The sequence below is a fragment of the Odontomachus brunneus genome, unplaced genomic scaffold (genome assembly GCF_010583005.1).
Source record: "Odontomachus brunneus isolate Ranch 3 - 2012 unplaced genomic scaffold, Obru_v1 Obru_scaffold_040, whole genome shotgun sequence".
Classification (NCBI taxonomy): Eukaryota; Metazoa; Arthropoda; class Insecta; order Hymenoptera; family Formicidae; genus Odontomachus; species Odontomachus brunneus.
This window is the reverse complement of record NW_022639490.1, coordinates 1,288,616-1,304,775: the sequence shown is the minus strand read 5'-3', so window position 1 is coordinate 1,304,775 and position 16,160 is coordinate 1,288,616. Positions and strand designations below refer to the sequence as shown.

Below are 16,160 nucleotides of genomic sequence, written 5' to 3'. Positions count from 1 at the left end.
GTCAAATTGAATTTTTTAAATTGGATCCCCCACTTTTTATTATATATTCTTGTAGCCTATTTCAAGGGCTTTCCAAAAACCTATAATAAAATATTTTTATTATTAGGCATATTTAGAGTTATGAGGCTTGAAAGGATTTTGGTCTTTAACTGTTTCTGTTTCGTAAAAACGTATCACTGTCTTCTGAACGGTGGATTTAGAAATAAAATTGCGATCAGGATATACAGCATTGAATGTGTAGATCAGTTACTTCTTCGTATGATCTAATATGGTCTCCAAATTTTCGATAAAAAAACAGCATTATTCTTTCTTTTTCGGTCAACATTTTCGAAAAAGGAATTTGAAATTGTAACTGGAAAAAGAAAGAGAAAAGACAGAGTGAGATACGAGAGAGCGCGACTCGTTTTTTAAAATACAAAAATCGAGAAGCGTTATCGTAAAGCGCGGGTATGCGCGAGTTTCGACTGAGTATATATATATATATATATATATATTGGCCATTATATTATTATATTTAAGTTGCAGCTCACTGAATTTTTCAAAAAGGAGTTATAATATTGCATAAAACTATTGAAAGTATAAATTATATATTTCTGCTCTTTCAAAAAATAGATTTGTACAATAGATAATATATAAAAATTATTTGATACATAAACGTATAAAAAAATAGGTCAAATGTACTTAATAGGATTTCCCTGACCATCCAATAAGTGATCCTGTGGATCGTACAAATATTTAGGCCCATCTCCCACTTTAGTGTGTATAATATATTGAAATTGTCCTGGTAATTGTTTCTGGAACTTCAATTTCTCCAACAGATCCTGTTACAAAATAATAATTACAATATGTGTTAAATCCAGTATATCAAGTATCATATGTTAAATAAAGTAAAATCCAAATTTTATACATGAAGTACATACTTGCGAAGGTTTGGTTGTTTCAATCGGTAACCCTCTTTTGTATTCAACTATGTTTTCAGAAGGAGGAAAGAAATAGTTCAAGGCACCCATTACTGCTGGCACATCTTTCTCCATTAAGTACAATGTAGCATTGGGTCCTGCATCGTAAGTATATGCAACCTAACAATTCTTTTTACATTAATAAAAAAAAAAATACCAATCCCTATCATGTGCCACAATTATAGCAGTATAATTACAAACAATAAATTAATACAGCATATTTATACAGCAATTTACATAATTAATTAAAAGAATAAGATGAAAAATTTTCATATTCAAATTTATACATGCCTTTATATCATCCACGGCATCATTATATGAATGTATAAAATTTATAATACTGTGAGAAATGTTATTCATATACGTGAACGGAGGATATGTATCGAGACATATAGCGTGCATCTGATTAGAATCCTTCATAGTGAGCTCAGCAAAAGTCTTAAAATCTTTTTGGATAATTGCGCGTTGCATTTTATCGACTCTCTCAGGCACCACATTTGCTATTCTGTATTGCATGAGTTCCGACGTCTCCATGCTTTTCTTCATGCCAATTGTGCTCGATACTTTTTTTCGTTCACCGTTTACCTACAAGTTTAACATAATGCAAATATCTTGGTCGCTTTTAAAATCTGTGTACACGCAAATATAAGTATGCTTCTATCATTTTCTTACAACTATCAGTAAAATCCTCATCTCTGGCCAATGAGAGACTGGTGCAATTTGTTTTGCCAAACTGTCTGTGCCATATTTATCTGATCCCATATGCCATCTCACAAAACCACCCAGAACACTGCGACATGCTGAGCCAGAGCCAGAACGTGCTATGAGACTGATATCGCACTGCAAGGACACTTTAATGGTTAAATTTGTATAACTTTAAAATACTATTAATGTTACACACAAGAAAATATATATGATTATACCTCGACTTTATAAAGTTTAGCTAATGCTGCTGTAAGACATGCGTATCCTGCAGCACTGGAGGCTAAACCAGCCGCTGTTGGGAAATTATTGTTTGAACTGATATGAATTTTCCAATCATTCATATGACTTGGCAACTGCGAAAGTTTCCTAACTTAAAAAAAAGAATATAAGATATGCAAAAGATATCTTTAAAAATAATATTAATAAATTTCTATACATTTTTAACTGTTAACTGCACACTTACTTTCATTTAAGCAGTTCTGAAGTCTTGGATTTTTTATATCCTCTTCTCTGAAAAGAAATATTAATTTATTACATGATATATGAATAACATAAGAAATATAAAATTATATGTAAATAATACTTTATTAATATACCTTTCATTTAGCCAAATACAGTCTTTTTTAAAGTCCTGGCTGATCATAACAGTAGTTTTTGCACACAACTAATAACAAGATAAAGTGTGAATATTTTATCAAGATATATGTATTTCAAATTTGTTAAAAATTTTCAGGTATTTACTTGATTTATGTCTAAGGTAGCACTTATAGAATCATTGGTTGGTAAAATTAAGGATTCATCTCTCTTTCCCCCTAAAATAATCCAGATTTAACAAATTAGTTCTTTGAAAATATATAAGGATTAAAGGCAGTTATGTGAGAGCTAATATTTGCATATTATCACTATAATCAACTTCTAGCCAATAGCTATATAGCAGCATAGCCAATAGCCAATAGCATATAGCAGCATAAGCAATATTAAAAATACTTAAAAGTATATTTGTATGATAAATATTTATACTGTATGCAATTGTATAAAATATTTTATATTTATGACAAATATAAATCATAAAATAAAAAGGAAAATTATACATACACACATGATTTTAATTATTTATGAATAAAATATTAATTATAAAAATCAATACTTCTCTATAAAAATCTAAAAAAACTAACTAAAGATAACAAAAATTTTGCAACTTTATGCATGATACTTATTAAATAATCAAATATATCTGAATCAAGATTTCAAACTGTATAATTACATAAATATTCTTATAAAAATATGATAAATCTCTCTTTCTTTTATACAAATTTATTGACAGGATAATGACAGAATATTTTTAATAATTGAATTAGTTATACGTACAGTATTTAATGACTGCAATATTGATCGGCGCAAGGCAGGTAACAATATTCATGATTACAATGCGATTTTTGAACACTTGTTTTCACACTTGTTTGTTCTACCACCTTCTTCTGTCTCCAGTTACTGCACAGTGAAAAATAAAAGAGAAAGTTAAAGAACACACGTATATATATATATTACTGACATGTCAAAAGTATATATTTGTATGCATATAGTGTGTGAGCTCAGTCAAGGTCACTCTACACTTAAAGCATATATATATATATATATATGGAGAGAAAATTGCGTAGCCTCCTGTAGACCAAAAGTGTCTCCAAGATCTGTGCGAGATAGAAAAATATACATTCTTATTCCTCCTCTGTGCGCATGCGCCAACATGCATCAGTTGTTGCTGGACTACAAAATTATTGGTTTCAATATTTTTTTACTTGAATTCTATCAACTTTACCGAAAAATAGCAAGAGATAAAAATTGTTTATTTTCTTCTCATAGAGAATTCTCGGAGAATTTTTTCAGAATTTTATATTAACTTTTTAGTACTGCATTTTTTGCATTTTCTTGCTTTTTGAAATGAAAGTTAATACAAAATTCTGAAAAAATTCTCAGAGCTCTATGAGAAGAAAATAAATAACTTTTATCTCCTGTTAACTCTATAACCTAACCTGTCAACTTCAACGCATGCGCACAGAGGACGAATAGGAACGTATAGTTTTCTCTCTCGCACACACTTGGAACACTTTCATGCCTGCATTCCCCCTGCGTTATATATATATATATATATGCTCCAAAGCTCATTCTACAATTGCGTGAACGTGTTTGTAAGTAGTTGTAAGTGATTACGACACCAATCAGGGTAAAGCAATCAGTGAATGAAACATTCGGATTGGTTGACTCTTACGCTCACGACGTTTACACAATTGTAGAATGGGCTTAAGCTCTACATTGCGTAAGCGTGGTGAACGTAAGAATTAACCAATTAGTGTTTTATTTACTGATTGCTTTATTCTGATTGGTTGTCGTAATTTACTCCGGCAGAAATGATCATCTCCTTTTCTCTTTGTCACCCGCAATTGTAGAAATTATTGTTATTCCAATTACGTTATCATATATTATATTACGATTTAAAATGATGAAACAATACTTATGCGATGAGCACCTATCGATAACGCTTATGTAGTAAACCTGTTCATTAAAATATTTGGCCTTTATTTTTTAACTAAGTCATAAATAAAAAAAGACACAACCTTGAACACACAAACATTCCTTGGACAAAGGCGAAGGAACTTGAATAAGAGTGAATATAATCTGCAATAAATATTATGTTACCAAATGTTACACTACACACGTACAATAGAACGAATTAATCTTTGCGAACTATGCTGGGTTAGATGGTAATCCCATAGACCAAGCATCCAACAGCTTCTTGTCCTGAGGTCCTGCACCCAGACTGAGCATGAGTCCGGAGAGATCGCCGCGATGGCCTCGCCCGTGCATCGCGTGAACAACTTTCGCAATGCTGTAATAATAACAAAAATATATCAATACTAAGACTCAGAATTTAATACGATACACTTCACTAATTGCTGTCAGATTTAGCAATTATTCTGCTTATAATACTTCAAATGAATTTCTGTATATTTAAATATTTAACTTCTCTGCATATTTAAAAATTTAGACAACACTTAAAGAACCTGATGTTGAGAATTAATTTGGTAAACGTGGCGTATACCTTATATAAATGACAAATAAATTCATACTTAGCCCATTCCTCCTGAAGAGTCGCAAAATGCGCTCTAACAACTGAATTCCCAAGCTTCTCATTGTCGAGTGATTTCTCGATCTTCGTTAACATTGTCGGAAGTTTCGTTGGTAACACGCCCGTCCACTTGATTATGTGAGAATTTGTGTTTTCCACTTGGTGTTCGTTCAGTATTATATCTAATCTACATACGTTTGCACAGGGTAAAGGCACCGCCACTGAGGTGTCCACTCCTGAAAATTTCAACATGAAATTGATAAAGAATATCTTAATCGTAATGTTTTGATAGAATAATGGAAATATTTTATAAAAATTTCTTGATAAAATCTAATGAGTAACTATGACGAGTGATATGTTACCGATAAAGTTACAAGCGTCAGGATCCATATATTCCGACGTTTGCGTCTTCACCCTTCGACACGCTCTCGGCACGAGACTACTAAGTCCATACAAAGATTCCAATCGCTGGATCTTTGGACCTCTTACTAGAATTTGAACACCGGTTAGACAGGAATACAGTAGCTGTCTGAACTGATCCTTGCCAAGTACTCGTTTAAGATCTCTTAAGACCACGACGGTAGATTTTTCCGTGATCTCGGAAAACTCCGGCGAAAGTTCTGACTCGTCCGAATATAAATTTAAGTTGACCGGTAGTTTCGCGTTCACCAAGGTAAAGCCTCCTTCAGTTTCTGCAAGTTAATTTACGATATTTTCATTTCTATTACAACGTAGGTGTATCCAAAAAATACATTTCAACAGTAGTCATTAACATAGATAAGAGAATGATATTGTAATGTTCTAACCAACTTGATTCTCGAAACTGTAATTTATTTCGTCGTCTAGCAAACTCATTGGGAAAACTTCTACGAAATGTCTCGCACCAGCACTAAGAATCCATACTAACCACATGTGAATTCTGAAACATATATATATTATACATATGTAAAGTAAATAAAATCACATACATATTTATGTAACTTATAATAAAGAATTATAATATATAACATAACATTAACGTAATAGAACTGTACCTTACAAACACGTGTTTCTCATTTGTTATGTCAGTAAGTGTTCTGGACTGCTTGATTGAAGCATTATGGCAACCTGCTCCATTATTTGCCGTAGTCAGTCTCATCGCCCTTTGTGAACACTCTGCCTCTTCTGCATTGTATCTTTTCTCTGCGAAATCTTGCAACTCTCTGATGACTTCCTTTAAATTGTCGATTAAAAACGGCCACATATTCAATAAGAATTGCTTGTCCCTCATGAAAACAATAAAACTGCACCATCTTCTGAAACCTCTTGCCTGTCAAGAAACAGATATCCCTCCGTTCAATGCAAGAGAAGTTGTACGAAAATATGATAAAAACTGTAAGTTCTAACAACTTAAATATGGCATTATTTGAAAAATTTGTTGTAATAACTACCAAACATGCTTTTTCGTTGCATAATTCACCTGGGCATCTTTCAATGTAAAAGTATGACTTAAAACATGCCCCCTGTACTCATCTCCAAAGTAACAAACACCTTCTTTACCAGGATGTACTTCGCAGCTCAGACTCCTTGAAAGTAAAAATTATTGATAATAACAGAACTTTAAAAAACAAATTGCATACTCAATCATTTCAATGTCTCTGATTAAATTTAATTGATTCCTATAATAAATTTAAGACCTCCAAAGTTTACAAAAAAATAAATTATAATAATTATACCTAATACATGCATGCTTTAACAAGTTTCCAATATCTTGCATTAGTGATTGTTGAGCAGATAAGAAAGATGTCCTTGTGTCGTGATCATTACTTAAATATTTAATATTTCCAATGCTTTGACAACCTTCGCACTCATCTTGCCCATCTTCTAAGGATACATGGTATTGTCTCAATACTTCTTTAGGTCCATAAAATTTTAGTTTCTCTATATTCTGCATATCATAGTTACGATATGTTTGTGTAGTAAATATTACTTTGGGACCATGTATTTCACAAAAGGTACACAATGCAATTGCAGCATTCATTGCTCCTGGATACTGATCTTTGAACCGTTTTTAATCCTTAGGAAACTCAATACAATTCTCTTCACATGATCCTATGTAATTTAATCTTAAAATTATATCTCTTATAAATTTATATTTAATTATTACTTCTATCCACAATATATGTATCATAATAAACAGAATCATATATTATAATAATGTACATATATATATCATAATAATATATATTACACACACTTAAAAATATTTAATACAATTTAAGTAAAGGTTACGCGTAGCTTTGCTAAAATTCAAAATAATATATGATTCATACATACAAACATAATTTAATATATAATTCTGATTTATTATTCAAAAGATATATAGTAATTTATAACATAACCTCCATCAAGATATTTTTTACGGTACGATAATCGACATTATTTTACCTGTTTATTCGTTTAGTAAAAGTTTACTACGAAGTTGACTTTTTCTATCCTTTTCACGTGATAAAACAAAAATGAAGTCGGGAGGCCGAGACACGTGACATTATGATAGCTAATCTCGACATTGGCTCACACAGCAAATGTATATGTATGTGTACATAATACATATATATACTTTTGCATATATATGAAAACAAAACTAAATTTACGCTATTGCATATCGGGTTGCTAATCACTAGGTGCTCAACATACATCAAGATAACCCATATAGCCCATGGCCAGTTAATAAATTCTTGTGGATAATTTTACTGGGACATATGAAACATATTAACAAACATATTGCAAAACATAAGAGGAAGGAAGATATTTTATTTCTTTCATACATATTGTGTTCAATTGCCAAACTTCAGTTTGAAACCTTCATAAGCAGCTCTCATCCATATACAAACAGCATGTGATTCAGAATCTATATATTTGAACTTCTGTATAACATATAAATTATACATGAAAGTTTCATCAATGAGTAACTAAATAAATGATATACGTGAAATGTGTTATAGTTGAGTAATACCTGGTGAAGTGTGTAACCAAGGCGAGTTTGTGGCATGTTCAAAGTTTGCTCAGCAGAAGACTCAGCTGCTTCGACAGCTTTCCTAAATGCATCGACGGGACTTAAGCCTGAATCTAACGCATCTTTTAAACTAAGTTCCGCGGGTATTAGAGCATCCATCATAGATCGATCACCAACCGACAAATCAGTGGCCTCAGATATTATTTGATTTGCGGATGTTAAAGCAGACCACCACATATCAACTGTTAATGGCTCATCATCTTCATCATTATCATCATCTTCATGGGTTTTAAAGCTCTGAAATACCTTTTAAAGTTGCTTACTCCGAATTTAAGAAAGAAAAATAATTATACCATGGATGATCCTTACTTCGGCAGCAGTCTTAAAAAATAATGAGTATGTTGTACTATGATAATCACGTGTTTCACTTTCAATAACTCTACTTATTTGCATAAAAGCTTTAGAAGGTTTTATTGAAATTCTGTTTTCCTGTAATATATAATACAAGTTATTTGCAACTATTAAAACTAGATTTATCTTCATTCACTATACAACCTCCATTTCTGTTTTTATGTTCTTTGCACATATTGCAAGTAAATCACCATAATATCCTTCATTATATTGTGCACCCATTATGTTTAATTGTTTGGCACATGCTATCAAGGCGTCACATGCAAATGATATAGCTATAAAAAATGGTGAGTTTTTTTTAATCTGTATATCTGGTTCCTCTTTCTTCTTTTTATTATCGTTACATTTCTATAATTTAAAAATTTTCACATACTAAATAAAGTCACACATAATAAAGTCGATATAAATTATAGCTTCTCTCTCTCTCTCTCTCTATGATTTCAGGTCTGACTCAGTGACCCTTTTACCACTAAATTATAGCTTGTAATCATAACATTATAATAATGGCCTGGTTTATATCGTACACTTGATACACGTACTAAATAGTAACTTTCTATTAAATAATCTTAATATCGATAATGAAACAATGGTATATTAAACTGGTATAATACTCATCAAGAAGATGTATTATATCGATTAAATATGCCGTCGTTGATATGCATTGTCAATATTATAATATTTAATAGAAAATTACTATTTAATACGCGTATCAAGTGCACAATGCAAACCAGGCCAATGGAATATTCTACTTGATTGTACAACCTTAAGATTTTGCTGTTCTATATACTTTTGTGCATATTCTTCTAAACGCTTTTCAAAGTCCTCGTTTGGCTCCTTTTTTATATCCATTTCTATATGCTCTTCTATAAGCTCTTCTATATACTCTTCTGTAGGTTCTCCTAAATACTTTTCTATTATTGACATTTTATTATTCTAAATCGCAAACTTGGAAGACAAACTATTCCTTGAAATTTATCGCGCACACAAGAAATTTATATTTTAATGTAAATGAACGTCGAGGGTTCTAGCCGCGCTCCCTACTCGCATCACGCTGGCAACTTTAAATGTAAATAGAATATGCTGCAAGACTTCAATAGGGTTACACGATATTTTCCTGAAAACTAGATGAAAAAATGTTAATACTAACAAAAACCCTTAGGCAACACAATTTTAATTTCTGCGGATTAGTGACAGTTTGTTATTTGACACATATACACGCATATGTTAAAACGACTTCGAAAACTCATGGACTTTTTATGGTGCTGTTATATGGGACGAAACGTATGTGCAATGCGGAATGAACGGAATGCTCGTGATTGGCTGCGTTCGGAAAACATAGCTGTCAGTGAGCGGTCAGTGATTATTGGTCCTTACTGTTAGATCCCTAACTTTAAACCAATTACGTTGACTAATTACTCAACCGTTGTGCAACAGTTGTGTCTTCTGAACGCACCCATTGGCTCAACCTGTTTTACGTTCATTCCGTCGAAGTCGATCCGCAAGTTTATATTCTATCCGCACGGATTGATATATGGATATATGTTCTTTTCAGCTGTACTGCTGAACTAATGCAATAAATTGAAAGGAGACAAGTTTCTTCTTATTCTAATCTTTTGCATTAGTTCTTTTGCATTAGTTCAGCAGTGCAGCAAGAACAGATCATTAAATTATATCGCGTAGAGATTTTCTTTAGTACCAACATTATCCCCTCCACTTTTCGGGAAATTGTCGCCAGAGAACGAGCAAAATATGTAGAAAACATGCAGAAAATGCAGAAAACTCCTGAGACGTGCCCACTCTAACCTAAAATAACATTTCTTCCTTCAATATATAGTTTTAGGCAGCTTGCACTTTACCTTAATACTACACGATTTGAAGAGATATTGCGTACCACCGAAACGGTACGACTTCGCCAAAAAATAAATAGTTCGAAAAGGATCCTATAGAGACATGTACATACTCCCAGACGGTCGAACCAAGTCTTTTAAAATAACCTACCCAGCCACAAATGAAAAGTCGAATCGACGTCGATCCGACTTTTCATCATGATATTTATGCTTTATCTTATATACAAAACAGTTATAAAGCCAACCAATCAGAATGTTTTATTCATTGATTACTTTATTCTGATTGGTTGTCGTAATCATTTACACCATTTACGACCACGCTTACGCAATTGTAGAATAGCTCTAAAGAAGTTTTATGCAGCAGAAAACCTCATTTAGTTATCTACGCAGTAACTCGAGTTTTCTGCACATAAAACTTCACGCATAAAACGTGAAGTATTATGCGTACCCAACCCTGGTACCAAAGACGTTTTTTCGTTTCGTGACCACGATACTGTTTGGTTGGTTGGTTGGTTTAGTCCACTTAACGCTCGCAACGCCTCGAGCAACAAAGATAGAATGACGCTCATGGCGTTGCGAGCGTTAAGTGGACCAAACTAACCAACCAAACGCTACCGTGGTTATGAAATGAAAAGCACCTCAAATGACGGCCAAAAATCGCCTTAAGACGTCTTTAAAACGTCTTATGTTCCGATTTTAGACATTGTGATGTGTGAGTTTCACAAGTATATAATTGCAAATATCATTTTAATGATATATTTTTTTATATGCCATAGTTTACAGGAATTTTTAGCATAATTTTTCTCACTTCTAACGTCATCAATCCAATATCGCTACAATGATTGATCAGAGCTCCTATTCTTGAAATTTTTGCGTACACGTAATTTTCATTGTGCAGCTATTTTATGGTATGGTATTTTAAACCTGCGCAGTAAAATTTACGTATACGCAACTATTTCAAGAATAAGAGCTCTGTGCTGGGATTCTGTAACTCGTTATTGGAGTTAACGACAGTTTCGTTATCGTTGTGCAGTTTTTCTACGGTATATAAAAGTTGCGCAACGATAACGAAACAGTTGTACCTTCAATAACGAGTTACAGAATCCCAACACTGGAGTCTTAATTATTTTATTTCGTAGATATATATTACATTATTAAGTTATTACTATTTGAAACGTTAGGAAAACTTTATGATTACATGAATGCATTGCACATGCGCAGTAAATAAATTTTACGCGAGTATTCTAAGCACATTATTTTCTATTATAAATATACAAATCTCTGTCTATACAATATTGTATATATATTTATTGAACATTCAATTCGCATATTCGGGGATTAACAATATTTGTATTTCATAAAAATATTTGTAGAATATTTTATTTGGGGTACGGTTCAGCGGGCTCTGCAAATGCTTTGTAGCGTTTTTACTTCTTTCTCTTTCTTCATTCGAATCTGAGGAATAGAACAAGAGGAAGAAACACTGCACAGCATTTGTAGCGGTTGTTGGACCGCACTCTTGGATACGTGAAAATATAAAATACCGCTTTATATTACGATTATCTCTCTCTTATCATTATTTAATTATTTATACCGATTATAATTCTTGTAACATTTTACAATAAAAAGCAAATTTGATTTCATAAAATATAAATTAGCCGTTTAGTTATTTCTACGACTGCTAGAAGAGACTTTCATTATTCATCTTAAGCTTTCTGGCATTTCGCTGCGGTCATTTTGATGGAAGATATATTCAAGAAATAACAATCGAATTTGCAATCGATTAAGTATACTTCCAAGATACTTCAAATATTTTCCTTTTGTTCTAACAATCAATAAATAGCCGTAAAATTAATGCGACAAAATAATGAGGAAATATAGGTTAAAAATGAAGATTGCATTCTCTCTCTCTCACACACACACGTTTTATAATTATTTATTGATTATCAGAGCAAAAGGAAAATGTTCAGAGTAAAGGTGTACTTAATAGATTGCGAATATCATCTTTTGGATATAACTTTTTATTTCGACGTACTTCGCAAAAACTTTGAGCATATATTCCCTTGTTTCTGACATCATCAACCAAGACTGTTGCGGTAGGAGACTACGAGTCTCAAATCTTACAATGCTTATCCTTATCATATTCACTCGACGATAAATGTTATGTTCGGGAAAACAACAGAAGAAGTATAGGATGAGAAAGGATATCACATGTGTGTATAAAGAGGTATTTATTCATCATGTAATTCAGCCACACATGGCCGAATTTCACTGCACTACATCTCGACTACACTTGCGAACTGTGTATATCTTTTCTGTCGGACACGGTGTCGCGGCGTTTGCAAAAATTATCGCCGGCCGAAGGCTCATATACATGTTTCGTCTCATGTATAATAGTCCAACGAAAATACATAACACAATGGTGGAAGAAACGATTCAACCAGCCATAGTATAACAATTCAATGAGTGATACTCTGTAACGCGAGCGGCATTTAACTGCGACTCGGTGAGTAACGGTATGACAATCTTCTTAAATGTTATCAGTCTACGAATTTATGCTAAATCTTCGCTTACATAAAAGTATCAATATATTCGGATACAATTTGTAACAATACCCGCAACATTATCATTGCATTCACACAATCATTGCATGCAATATATATGTACATTTTATGAATAAAAATTCATCAATTTCACACAGGACTCATACCATATGCTGAGAGAAGAAACCAGGCGATCTTCGCTTGTACTTAGCCCCGCTTGGTATACTCTTGCGCTCGCGCCTTCTGTATAGCTTTGGTGTTTATCTTTAAAACCTAATCGGAACTCAGTATCTTCTAACGATAGTGGGGCTTGCGATTGCACGTTTCTTGCATTTATTACTACTTATTGTCTACTAAAAGTTCTGCGACTTTGCTCCAGCATTTCAAAGCTCTCTGTACAAGAGTGTCGAGCACTCTGCGCTATTAAAATTGAGCAATCCTAACAATAGAGCAACAATAAAGAAATATTTCTATATTTCGTAAAAAGATCGTTAACAAATGCATATAAACAATTCAGATTAAACTTGGATAAATGGTGTGTTTGACTACTTTTGCGCACGCGTGCACGTTCGAAGCTGTCGCGCGTATTCCGACCTTATGCTGCTGTCTTTAGCGACTTTGTGACATTATATATGCACATTATGTGTGCAATCGTTTATCGTTTGAGTGATATTTTCGCCGGTAATTCGATAGGACTCAATACATATCAAGCTCTATTTTCGACACTATAACAACTTTCAAATCTGGTCAAGTTTAAGTCACACTCAAAACGCGACACTGCCTAATTTGTATGACACCAGCTGCTGTTGTATACTATTTCATACTTCATCCTCAGGAACAAACAATTTCCACTACCTGAATGTCTCAGAGCGACTTTGTGATATTATTGAACAGTCGTTTACCCCACCAGGATTCTAAATCAAATGGTTTAAAATCTGAAACAATAATATTTATATTACACAGTGATTTTTCAATATTTTATATAATTTTAATTGAGTAATAAGTAATGATATATGCAAACCACCACATAATTATAAAATATTTTGACAGCATATCTTGGAATTTATTTTTATGAATAACATGAAGAATATCAATTTTTTTAAATGAAAATTTTAAGTATAAATAGTGATATTTACCTTGAAGACTATTATTTGGTTCACCATCATAATATACTATTGAATTAGGATCTGTAAAATATTCAATCATAAATCTACAATATTTTTTTTGTACTCAGTTCTATATTCTGATGCAATCTTAAGAAGCAAACAGTTTTGATTATATAAGTCATAAATTAATTTTAATTTATTTCATAACTACTTACTGCAAAATTCTGTACATTCTGTGCCATTGCAACACTCATTTGTTGGTCGTGTATTAACTTGATTCCAGGCTGTTAAGGATAATAAATTATATTGTTTGACATATATCTTTATATTTACATAAATCTTAAGCCTTCATATTTACATAATTTTTAATCCACAACTATTAATCCTTTTGCTATTAATTTTGTTTTTTAAAGATACATTTTACTTTTACTTAATTAAGTACATTAATCTAATATAGTTTTAATAATAAAAAATTAAAAGTTATATATTTGTGCTAAAAAAATAGAATTAGGATACTGATGTCCTATTGGAGTTTTTGGGAAAGCATATTTGTCTTAATGGTAACAAGTAGAGTAAACTGATAATTTTGAATTCCAAAAAAGCTGTTTATTTAATTGGATAAATTTATTAATAATGATAGGGAAAATATATATGCCCCATTAGAGCAAAAGTTAATTCTACATTCTCATGTGTGTTTTACCTACATTCATAAACGAATTTGATAAGTTCCTCGTGCTGCGGTGTGATAACTTCTTGCATCTGATGTCTTTGAGAGGTGAGCTTTGATTTGCCATTCATATGAAAAACTGGTTTTGGTACGTGACTGTGAACAAACAAACTAGATTCAACATAGGTAATGAGACAAATAATTTTTTCTCATCACGCAATGTTATACACGTGTCGTCTTACGCAACGCGTGATTGAGCATCTAGGATCAGAAATATTACAATCATTCACTATGGGGAATATAAAGTGGAACTGGTTTCTTTCCGCGTTATACGAATCGTAATAAATCTTGTTGAAAGTGTTAATGAGATTTGTATGTATGATGTATGCTACGTAACTTTGGCGTTTGTGCTTTCGCGAAGCAAATTGCGAATTGCGTAATGCTGAGAGAGAGAGACAGAGAGAGAGAGAGAGAGAAAAGTAAGAGAGAGAACGAAAGTATGGTTAGGAGAAAGAGAAGAACACGGAGGGAAGGAAAGAACGTGGGTACGGCGTTGACAAGGGATTAAAAAACCATTCTTACCGAGTAATTTCGTGATTGTCCTCGGGACCGGTCTTCCTCGTGAGATCGCGTAGTGTCTCTAACCTCTCAAAATTCTGATTGATCCCTGCGAAAAACGATAATTCGATTCAATCTCACTCATATTCCAAACGCACTTTTGAACACAGCGAATGTCCCCCGTGCTGGCGGAAGCGGGCATTGGGAGAAAATCCAAATTTAGTACCTCGTCGTGTTTTCGCTACGATCTTGCTAGGTCCCTTTGACACGGTATACATGATCCTCGTCGGCCAAGTGCAAAAATTCTCTCTCGCAAGCACAATACCAGATCATTCGAGACCTATCGTTTATCACGCTCGTGCTGTTCTTAAGCAAACTGTTGCAACTACCTCACTGATAACGTGTCAACCCCGGCGGTACTCCCGGCGAACTGTGGCCACGGCTTATAAAGCTAGGTTCCTATACCCACTCTCGGGTGCCTGCGTTCCGTAATTCGCATATGCACGTATTTATCTATAGTTTATGTTCTGTAGAAAATGCACGCATATGTATATTACGGAACTCAGCCTCAGTATCGCAAATTTATAGTTAATGCATATTCATCGTCGAAAGGTTGTTTGCTTTTTTTTTGTAAGTTTTTTCGGAACCTATTTGTCTTGTCCAATGAGAGAATTTATTTTCCAATAAAAAGAGATCTCTCATTGGACAAGACAGATAAGTTCCGAAACTTATAAAAAAAACCAAACAACCTTTTCGACGGCAAGTATATACTATAGATTTTCAGTTTTGGCGATAAATATCGGAGCGCAGATAATCACTGAAGATCACAGATTTCGATCGGAATAATTCCGTTTCCACTAAAAAACACAATAGAAATCTAGGGAAAATTGAATGATTCCGGCGGCTTTATTTTCGAAAAATATCGCATACGATATTTCTATAAAAAGCTATAGTTTATGTTACGTATACTACACCTGTTTATCGAAATATCGTACGCGATATTTTTCGAGAATGCTTGGTCTGAGTATATACGTCATTGATCCAAGAGTATTCCAGGTTAAATAATTATAAAACGTTTTACATGTACGTTTATCAAATATCGAGATTTTTTTAGAAATATTAGATACAATAAATATATTATTAATGTTTCAGCCATTGAAACATATTTAATTACTAGGACATTTATGTAACATTGGGATTAGTCTTAATGTATAAAATATATAAATATATGTAAAATTATAATAT

At 32.8% G+C, this 16,160-nt stretch overlaps 4 protein-coding genes across 10 annotated transcripts; all 4 read right to left on the bottom strand.

The window, feature by feature from the left end:
- Positions 1-570: 570 nt before the first annotated feature.
- LOC116844257 (diphosphomevalonate decarboxylase) lies at positions 571-4,500 on the bottom strand. 6 transcript variants are annotated; one of them, XM_032815541.1, is made up of 10 exons: positions 4,382-4,500; positions 3,033-3,155; positions 2,406-2,476; positions 2,261-2,328; positions 2,128-2,174; positions 1,883-2,034; positions 1,632-1,799; positions 1,251-1,544; positions 921-1,079; positions 571-821 (listed from the first exon to the last, which is right to left on the bottom strand). In XM_032815541.1, exons 2-10 carry the CDS (start codon positions 3,082-3,084, stop codon positions 672-674), a joined length of 1,161 nt encoding a protein of 386 aa, XP_032671432.1. In that variant the 5' UTR covers positions 3,085-3,155; positions 4,382-4,500; the 3' UTR covers positions 571-671. The 6 variants fall into 6 exon arrangements, with proteins under 6 accessions (XP_032671432.1, XP_032671430.1, XP_032671429.1 ...); XM_032815539.1 differs by lacking the exon at positions 4,382-4,500 and adding an exon at positions 3,695-3,733; XM_032815538.1 differs by lacking the exon at positions 4,382-4,500 and adding an exon at positions 3,481-3,518.
- Positions 4,218-7,418, bottom strand: LOC116844256 (folliculin). Its single transcript, XM_032815536.1, has 8 exons — positions 7,216-7,418; positions 6,504-6,879; positions 6,248-6,353; positions 5,823-6,097; positions 5,595-5,707; positions 5,151-5,480; positions 4,790-5,024; positions 4,218-4,548 (listed from the first exon to the last, which is right to left on the bottom strand). Exons 2-8 carry the CDS (start codon positions 6,806-6,808, stop codon positions 4,407-4,409), a joined length of 1,506 nt encoding a protein of 501 aa, XP_032671427.1. The 5' UTR covers positions 6,809-6,879; positions 7,216-7,418; the 3' UTR covers positions 4,218-4,406.
- Positions 7,419-7,561: 143 nt separating this feature from the next.
- LOC116844258 (putative 3,4-dihydroxy-2-butanone kinase) lies at positions 7,562-9,495 on the bottom strand. 2 transcript variants are annotated; one of them, XM_032815544.1, is made up of 5 exons: positions 8,957-9,495; positions 8,339-8,542; positions 8,153-8,272; positions 7,784-8,089; positions 7,562-7,694 (listed from the first exon to the last, which is right to left on the bottom strand). In XM_032815544.1, the coding sequence occupies exons 1-5, from the start codon at positions 9,116-9,118 to the stop codon at positions 7,605-7,607; spliced, it is 882 nt and encodes a 293-aa protein (XP_032671435.1). In that variant the 5' UTR covers positions 9,119-9,495; the 3' UTR covers positions 7,562-7,604. The 2 variants fall into 2 exon arrangements, with proteins under 2 accessions (XP_032671435.1, XP_032671436.1); XM_032815545.1 differs by having other exon boundaries at positions 7,784-8,080.
- Positions 9,496-12,255: 2,760 nt separating this feature from the next.
- Positions 12,256-15,495, bottom strand: LOC116844292 (MAPK regulated corepressor interacting protein 2). The gene is made up of 6 exons (XM_032815647.1): positions 15,142-15,495; positions 14,940-15,024; positions 14,395-14,513; positions 13,906-13,974; positions 13,721-13,771; positions 12,256-13,519 (listed from the first exon to the last, which is right to left on the bottom strand). Exons 1-6 carry the CDS (start codon positions 15,191-15,193, stop codon positions 13,449-13,451), a joined length of 447 nt encoding a protein of 148 aa, XP_032671538.1. The 5' UTR covers positions 15,194-15,495; the 3' UTR covers positions 12,256-13,448.
- Positions 15,496-16,160: the final 665 nt, after the last annotated feature.

Excerpts from the sequence above, each read along its gene's own strand:
- LOC116844256 (XM_032815536.1), bottom strand. The coding sequence starts at position 6,808 with ATGAATGCTGCAATTGCATTGTGTACCTTTTGTGAAATACATGGTCCC. Across the intron at positions 6,354-6,503 it reads TTAAAGCATGCATGTATTAG|GAGTCTGAGCTGCGAAGTAC; the intron begins GTATAATTATTA and ends TTTACTTTCAAG. Across the intron at positions 5,708-5,822 it reads GAGAAACACGTGTTTGTAAG|AATTCACATGTGGTTAGTAT; the intron begins GTACAGTTCTAT and ends TATATGTTTCAG.
- LOC116844292 (XM_032815647.1), bottom strand. The coding sequence starts at position 15,193 with ATGTATACCGTGTCAAAGGGACCTAGCAAGATCGTAGCGAAAACACGA. Across the intron at positions 14,514-14,939 it reads GACAATCACGAAATTACTCG|TCACGTACCAAAACCAGTTT; the intron begins GTAAGAATGGTT and ends GTTTGTTCACAG. Across the intron at positions 13,520-13,720 it reads ACCAAATAATAGTCTTCAAG|ATTTTAAACCATTTGATTTA; the intron begins GTAAATATCACT and ends TTATTGTTTCAG.
- LOC116844257 (XM_032815541.1), bottom strand. The coding sequence starts at position 3,084 with ATGAATATTGTTACCTGCCTTGCGCCGATCAATATTGCAGTCATTAAA. Across the intron at positions 2,477-3,032 it reads TATTGCAGTCATTAAATACT|GGGGAAAGAGAGATGAATCC; the intron begins GTACGTATAACT and ends GGATTATTTTAG. Across the intron at positions 2,175-2,260 it reads TGTATTTGGCTAAATGAAAG|AGAAGAGGATATAAAAAATC; the intron begins GTATATTAATAA and ends ATTTCTTTTCAG.
- LOC116844258 (XM_032815544.1), bottom strand. The coding sequence starts at position 9,118 with ATGTCAATAATAGAAAAGTATTTAGGAGAACCTACAGAAGAGTATATA. Across the intron at positions 8,273-8,338 it reads ACATAAAAACAGAAATGGAG|GAAAACAGAATTTCAATAAA; the intron begins GTTGTATAGTGA and ends TATATATTACAG. Across the intron at positions 8,090-8,152 it reads TTTTTAAGACTGCTGCCGAA|GTATTTCAGAGCTTTAAAAC; the intron begins GTAAGGATCATC and ends CAACTTTAAAAG.